At 36.1% G+C, this 7,853-nt stretch overlaps 2 protein-coding genes across 2 annotated transcripts; both read right to left on the bottom strand.

The window, feature by feature from the left end:
• Positions 1-464: 464 nt before the first annotated feature.
• Positions 465-1,521, bottom strand: LOC116340910. Its single transcript, XM_031767660.1, has 2 exons — positions 763-1,521; positions 465-690 (listed from the first exon to the last, which is right to left on the bottom strand). The coding sequence occupies exons 1-2, from the start codon at positions 1,362-1,364 to the stop codon at positions 630-632; spliced, it is 663 nt and encodes a 220-aa protein (XP_031623520.1). The 5' UTR covers positions 1,365-1,521; the 3' UTR covers positions 465-629.
• A 701-nt stretch (positions 1,522-2,222) lies between these two features.
• On the bottom strand, positions 2,223-6,985 carry LOC116340909 (putative leucine-rich repeat-containing protein DDB_G0290503). Its single transcript, XM_031767659.1, has 5 exons — positions 5,893-6,985; positions 5,583-5,800; positions 4,878-5,022; positions 4,479-4,817; positions 2,223-4,413 (listed from the first exon to the last, which is right to left on the bottom strand). The coding sequence occupies exons 1-5, from the start codon at positions 6,622-6,624 to the stop codon at positions 2,368-2,370; spliced, it is 3,480 nt and encodes a 1,159-aa protein (XP_031623519.1). The 5' UTR covers positions 6,625-6,985; the 3' UTR covers positions 2,223-2,367.
• Between the last annotated feature and the right edge of the window lie 868 nt (positions 6,986-7,853).

The following is a 7,853-nucleotide window of genomic DNA, read 5'->3' as shown; positions in this document are numbered from 1 at the left end:
ATTGTGGAAGCACGACATAAAAGTGGCGCGTGATTATAACAGAAAATTAAGTGAAAATGACGATCGAATGGTTCGTCAATTAGCAGAAGAGATATCGTTTGAGAAAAAGCACAACGAAAAAACAATGCGAAATGTGTACCGTAAAACACCAACGACATCACTGTTGCCCGATATCGATCCAATTGCCATTCATACAAGCTTACATGCACCAAGTGTGTTCGATGAGCCACATCATGCTGTGAATAATAATTACAGTCATTCAAAGCATCAAAATCTACCATATTCACCGCAAAGATCATCGCACATTTCCAATTTGAAAGTGTTGTTGAATGTAGGCCAAAATACGAGCAATGAAAATGATCGACCGGGCCCATCGACTTCGACAAAACGATTTCATAAAATTATTGACACAGCGACCAATATTAGAGATTTAAAAAAATAATAAAATTTAAACAACAGTAGAATTCGATTAATTCGATCCAGATAAAATGTTTTATTGATAAAATTAGCTAGTTTTTTTTTTGATTTCTTGTTTTTACATACAAGAAAAACTATTGCAATAAATATGCTATGAGTAATAAATGAATTGAATAAAATGTTTTGAATTATGTGATTGAAATCAAGTGAAATCAGAACTGTCCTTTGTACCTTTCAAGGAAGTCCAAGAGTCCAGCCAGTCGGAGCTTATGTCTGTGAAGTAAACGAAAACGGTTTTTTTCAATATAGTTTCGTCTGTGTGATTGAACTTTTTTATACACTTACTTGTTCTTTCGGCGCGATTGAACTTTCTTGATGGGAATAACATCCAATTTGGGTTGCTCATCAACAGCAACTGGATTAACATGTTCTGGTGACAATTCCACACCTTCATCTTTGACACCCTCTTTGACGACAACAACGCGTTTCACACTGTTATCTTTGATTTGTTCAGGTTTCAATTGAACTTTCTTTTTATTTTTATCGTCTTTAGCTGGTTCGGTCGCTTCTTTCTCGTCTGATGGTGCCGTCACACCGTTTTCATTATTTGCATTTTTCACAAATGGAAAATAATCACTGTCATCATCGTCGTCGGTGCCCGCTGCCAATTGAAGTAAATAGTTAGCCGCTAAATTACCGACAGCACTGCTGGCCTGATTCGATTGTGACGAAGGGAATGCCAAAATTACACCATTTACGCGAAAACGAATATTTTCAGTTCCATTTTGCCGTTGATCATAAGTTAAATCGTGTTCGGGTACATTTGGTGGTTCTTCAATTAGGTTGTCCAATAACATAAAATCGACCGGTGATGCATTGTATATTTTAAACAGAAAGAACCAAATTGAACACCAAACAATAAACAAATTCTGATTGAATTTACACATTTTTCAATTCGATGTTGATTTCCGTGAGTATGCAGTAAATTCTCCAAATAGAGACACAATACGAAATGAACAACTGATTCGAACGGAAAGTTAGCAATGACTGAAAGTTGATCTCACACACTCTCCAACAGAATCGCTGCTCGGAATGAGCGATCAAATGAAGAACGAAGAAATGTTCAAAGCAAAATACACAAAGAAAAGGTCGCAAAAAGAACGGTTTTACATTGCATAAGCTGGTTTTAATGTATATATGTACAAACACGCAACCGAACTGGTATTCTCACTTTAAAACAGTCGAGAAGAGAAAGGCGAGATCAAATAACATAAATGTTCTTTGCCATCTCGTGAGGCGGCTGTAGAGTGAAAAGAAGAAGAAGCAAAAAAAAAGTACGAAACCAAAAAAAGATTATTGTTTTTTTTTTAACTCTGATAGATCTGCAATAAATTACGAATGCACACATTTGCTATACGATTTTTTTCATACTCTCTTCATATTTCGAAGCTCGTTCAATCTAATAATCATTGTAAACATGCATGAACTTAGTTTAGTTTTAGAAACTTGTGTACAACACCGCGCAAATCTCATGCTCGCGGGCGTACATACAACACTGCATCTTTACATAGCATGTATGCTAACATGTAATGCTGAAGGTAAAGTTAACGGAAGAAATGGCAAAAACAAATGAGAAAGATGTTAAACGATATATAAGGTCAATAACCGAAAACAGCGAAATGTTCTATAGTGTAATGCAGCTGTGACACTTTGCTCATATGAGCCTCATAGATGCGCAAACGAATGGTTGTATGGGAGAAAGAGTACGAGAGAGAGAGAGAGAGTTTCAATCAAAAAACAGCATATACAATTTTCACACAACATTCATTTTATTTGAAATATAAAAAAAGAGAACTCAAATTCGATTTTTATCGGCTATAAACTCAATTCGAAAACCCGTTATAATTGATTGTTGAAAGAAAGATATAAAAAATTAAAATCGAACGACGTTTAATTGGATGACTCTTGATTTTGATTTGCGTCACCATTCGTTGGTAAGACTTCGGCTGGTTGATTGCTCTCATTTTGATTGTCTGCTCGGTTCGGCTCATGTTCATGTGTTTCATTCGAAATGTTAGCATTTTCTGCAGCATTTGTATTACTGCCATGGCGACTGTGCAAATGTTCTAATTTTGTATCAACATCTGTTGCTCGTCGATTAACCGATTTCATTTGATTCATATACGCTTGAGTTTCGGCTTCAATTCGCTTCAAACGTTCATCTCTACGTGAGCACCACTCTTGTTCAGCGGCACTTAAACATTGCTCATCATTGGACGCTATCTTTTCTCTTTCGGAAGATGATGATGGCGATGTTGACGAAAATGAGGATGATGATGATGGTTGTGTTGATTCAGTCGTTTCATTTTGATTTGATAATAATTCACACGATACTTCCGCGACATTAGTATTTTCTCCAATTTGAGTTTCATTGCCATAACGTCCGTGTAAAAATTCCAATTTTGTATCAACATCTGTTGCACGTTTATTGATTGATTTCACTTTATTCATGTATGCTTGCGACTCGGCCTCAAGTCTCTTCAAACGTTCGTCTCGTCGCAAAAGATATTCTTTTTCGTTGGCACTTAAGCATTGTTCATCGGATTTTAAGTGGGTTTCGGTCTGTGTCTTTTCCATTTCAGAAGTCGATGGTTCAGTTTCATCCGAATCGATTGGTTTTTCAGTTGATGGTGTAGTTTCGCGTGTTGGTGTATAACGACTATGAGCATCGTTAATGCGTTTTTTCAGATCATCGCCACGGTTTGAAGCTCGAGTCACTTGTGTTAGCAATTGTTTGCACTGTCCTTCCAGTCTTTCGATTCTGGCCAAACGTTTACGTTCTTGTTCTTCTTGATTTATTGACGATGTTGATGGCAAATCAATAACAGGTTGACTGTTCGAACAAACTTTGTTTTTTTGATTGTTTTGAACGTCATTAGTCTCATTACATTGATTTCCAGTTTCTGTTTCTTTCGCACCGGACAGTCTCAAAAACATATCTTCTAATGATTCTTCATTCTTACTTGGCGTCACTTTCGTGGCACTTTTTCTGAGTTCATAGCTCATTACAGTTTTACTTGTCGATGCTTTCGATTCGACCAATTTTTGAGCATTGCTCAGCTCATGCTTGGCACTGAAACTATGAATCACCGGTTCGGATACTTTAACTTGATTTATTGTTTTTTGTTCTTCCGCATCAAAGTGAACGGTGTGCTTCACACAATTCTCACCACATTCAGCGCAAACAATCGTAACAATTGGTTGCACTATATCCGTTGTGGACTGAAATTCTTCGGTGGCATATTGTGTTAAGTGTGAGTCGCTGTTTCGACGTGAAATGTTCACTTTCGCATTTCGTATAGGCGATACACTATGGATACGAATTGTCTTTCGATCTTTTTCCGGACAATTTAAAAAATTTTCGACATTCATTTTTTTCTTCAATCGACTGCAACGCGGTTTTTCAATTGAAACGCTGCTATCTTCTTCGTCATCATCTTCAGATGCTGGACTATCGCTGTATCCTGATTCACCGGACATATTCAAATCATTTTCTTTACGCTTGCTGAATTCAAGTCGCAGCGTTTCCCATTGACTTTGTGATTCGTTGTTCTTTTCTTTGGCCAGTGCCCATTTCTTTCGGCAATACTCCAATTCTTCCTTCAATTCGCTTAGCATACGACGCTTTTGTTGCAACTGATAGCGCAATACTTGCTCATGCGTATGTAATTGACGGTGTTGACGTTGCATACGACCCACTAAGTTCCATGTTTTATTCAATTCAATTGTTACTGCTGACAAACGTTGCTCCTGTTCATCCAAACGGCACTCGAGGTGGGCATTTAAATTTTTTATTTTTTTCGTTTCTTTTTGCAAGAATTTCTTTTCCATTATCAAATCCTTTAAGCGAATGTATGTTTTGCTTACGCTCAATACCATTTGTGGTCCACTTGGTGTTTCGACTGATTTGTAACAATGTTCACCCTTGTTATTCTCCTGAAAATGAACGAATATTTGAAAAATACCGCTTCAATTTAAGAACATGCAGAATGAGGCCTCACCTTCAATTCAACCGGCTTCGATTGTTGATGGTTTAAAAGTTCCGTCAAAACTCTCCATACTTTTGGCAAATTATGAATAATTTCTTGGGCTGACGACACTTTTGAAGCATTTGTATCGATGGCCGTGGCACCGTCACCATCATTTGGATTTTCTTCAGTTTTGTCGGATTGTGATACCAAGTCAAATATTAATTTTGGAATTTGAGCCGCTCCCTCTTTGGAATCTTCTTTGCTGGTTATATCGTTTAATAAATCGCGATTTTCCTCCAACATCAAAGTCAATTTATCAATATCGATGTTATTGCTGCCATTGAACCCCGACAACAGCTGACCGAATAGCTAAAAATATTAACGATATTCATAAAAATATGTACCACTGCACTTGAATCTATAACATACCTGATTCACAACGGTCATCTCATCGCGTAATCCTCTATTTTCAGATTTGTAATAAGTGAGCTTCTCTTTCGTTGCATACAAATCGACTGTCGTTGTTTTTAAGTCAGTATCAAGCGATGCGATGTGATCTTCAAGATTTTTGTTCCTGTTTAAATAAAATGATACACACATCAAACAGAATTGATATAAATTCGCTTGAAAGATATTTGCGCAAGGAGTCACTCAACCGAAATTGTGAATGGTGACTAATAGTAATGTAAAGAGAATGATTTCAAATGCATTTCACAGTGGGCCATGTATCAGTAAAATCGGAGTCGCAAATGTTGTTTACTTGCAACAGAAAAACGTCACTCTATCATACTTAAGCAGCATAATATTATACATAAAATGTGTTGGCATCGCATAGCTATATAAAAAACTTCTCTAAACTGGTCAAATCACATGAACGATGTACGAGCACGCGATGAAATGTGATGAATTGGTTTATTTTTAGTTTGTGTTTGGCATCAAATCGAACGCACGTCATCAACAAAACGCAGAAAAATTTACGAAGGCGAAAGATCACCAAGAGCATATCAAAATAACGAAATTCGTATCAAAAGGCCCTTATTACGAAATTAAATATGTTCCACTTTTTTGTAAATTTTCCCCCTCCATTTTAGATGGAATGCCACATCTGGTTAAATAAAAATCAATAAAACTTACTTTTCAATTTCCGAACTAAGCTCAGCACGACTGGTTTCCAATTGACGATTTAGATTTTCCTTTTCGGCTGCACTTATGCGAGCTCGTTCTTCATACAAGGCGCGTAAATTTCGTATATTTGCGAGCTGTCGATCATATTCCTGCCGCAAGTTCTCGGACATGACATGCAACTCACGTTCGGCCAGTGAATTTTCGATTTCTTTTAATTTTGATTTCAACTAAAAATAGACAGAACAATATTATGCAAATGGAAATTCCTGCCATATCTCCATGTGAACCGTGCGTTATTTTCGTTCGAATATTTTATTACCTGCGACAATTCAGTTTCACGAATTTCAATAATTTCTTTGCTAGCTGCAATAACCTCTTTCAATGATTTTGCTTGATTTTTTGTGGCCGCCAATTCAGTTGAAAGCGTCAATATTTCAGCGTTTGCATTTTGAAGGGAAAATTGAAGCCCAGCCAGCTGTGTACGAAGTCTAATATTTGTATCATTTGATTCGCCATTTCGTTCGATATTCATTTGAGTTTGTAGATTTGATTTTACATCGCATTCAAGTGAATTGTATATGCTGCCACAAATTTGGCAAAGATTTTCTTTATTATGATCGTGTTTCAATTGTTTTGTGATCTCTTTTTCTTCGGCCAGCTGCTGACGTAGACTGCTAATTTCATTTCGCAATTCACTAATTGCGTTTGTTCGCATTTCACGTTTAATTCGCAATTCTTCTTTAAATTCTTCAAGGCTTTGCTGCCTTTCTTTTGAATTAGATTCGATGACCGACACATCACTTTCGTTCGTTTCATTCGATGAAACATTTTCATTTTCTACAATTTCTATTTCATTCACTGTACTTATCGAAGGTTCAGAGCTCTCGGTTTCAGCTCTTTGGCCCTCAATACTATTTGTATTTGATGAATTATTATTGGCACTATCCATTTCGCTTGGATTTAATTCTAAATTTTGATTTTCAATTGGCCACCAAGGATCATCGCTTCTATCACGAACTGGCGTCGACGGTGAACTAGGTGCACTACCCATTTTATTGTTTCGATTTCGCCTTTGGGCTCAGTGTCGTCGGAAGAAATAAAAACAAATTGCGATTTAATTCGAAATTTAATTCCGTCTTAAACAAAGAAATTCCGCCTTAATCTCAGACAATTTACGATATACTATGTATGAAATACATATAAACGAGTTATCTATATGATTGCGAACGTTGCACTTTTTTGTTATTCGTTGATTTTCTTTTTATCTTAATTAAACAATGAATGTGTGTTTTTTTCCTCTCTCTCGATATGAATTTTCCGCTGAACTCAACGTTGTCCGTTGTCGTCTTTTTTTATTTTTCGTTTGGTTGAGCGTATTCACTTTGCCTATATCGGCCGTGGTTCACTGTTCAACTGAAACATGGCATTTTCACGTCCCAAGCAAATGCGATCACTTGACGACGATTTCACAATTCTCATTTCACCGAAGCTAAAAATATACGCTCGAAGCAGTGAAGGCGTCGTTTTTCTTTCGCATAACATGCAGATGAATCTGAATATGAAAAACGTGCCGCTGATCGGTTTGTGTTCAATGGGATTTTCATGAATTTTCACATATGTGCACATATGTTTGTTCATTGATTTTAAATTTCATCACGTGAATCGAATAAGTTCACAGACAAGTATTGTCGATTCATATGCTTTTTCTTGTCTTACCGGTCACCAGACGATCGTCGATTGGAATCAAAAGTGGAAAAACTTTAATGAGTACTGAAAACCTGAAAAAAAAGAACACTTTTACTCAACTGTATACAATTTTAAGAGGCAGCAAAGGCGTCACAAATACCCAGAGTATTTTTTTGAATTTTTCAGAAAAAAATGTATAACATAAAAGTGAGTAATATCTCATTGACTCACTGGGCCCACCTCAGAGATAGTCATGACTCATGAGATTGTAATATTGCAAAAAAAAAATCAATTATTGCCTGAAAAGGTGTTAAAATCTTTATTTAAAAATAAAAAACGAATTGAATTTTATGAATTTTTTTTCAGTTTTTTCTCTCTTTATTTTGAATTTTTTTTATACTTTACTTATTTCCAATGTTCGTAGTTGTTTCGATTTTCTCGCTGTTTGTGTGTGTTTTTTTAATTTTTGTTTAATAATAATTGATTCACTTTGAATATGTTTTAATCAACACAGTAGACAAACCGAAAAAGTGATTTATTTATTGGTTGCCATGTAGAGAGCATGAAATATGTGTAATTTTGTCGTTTGCTGTA

The sequence above is a fragment of the Contarinia nasturtii genome, unplaced genomic scaffold (assembly GCF_009176525.2).
Source record: "Contarinia nasturtii isolate CC-2019 unplaced genomic scaffold, AAFC_CNas_1.1 Cnas_scaffold_695, whole genome shotgun sequence".
Classification (NCBI taxonomy): Eukaryota; Metazoa; Arthropoda; class Insecta; order Diptera; family Cecidomyiidae; genus Contarinia; species Contarinia nasturtii.
This window is presented reverse-complemented; position numbering and strand designations above follow the sequence as displayed.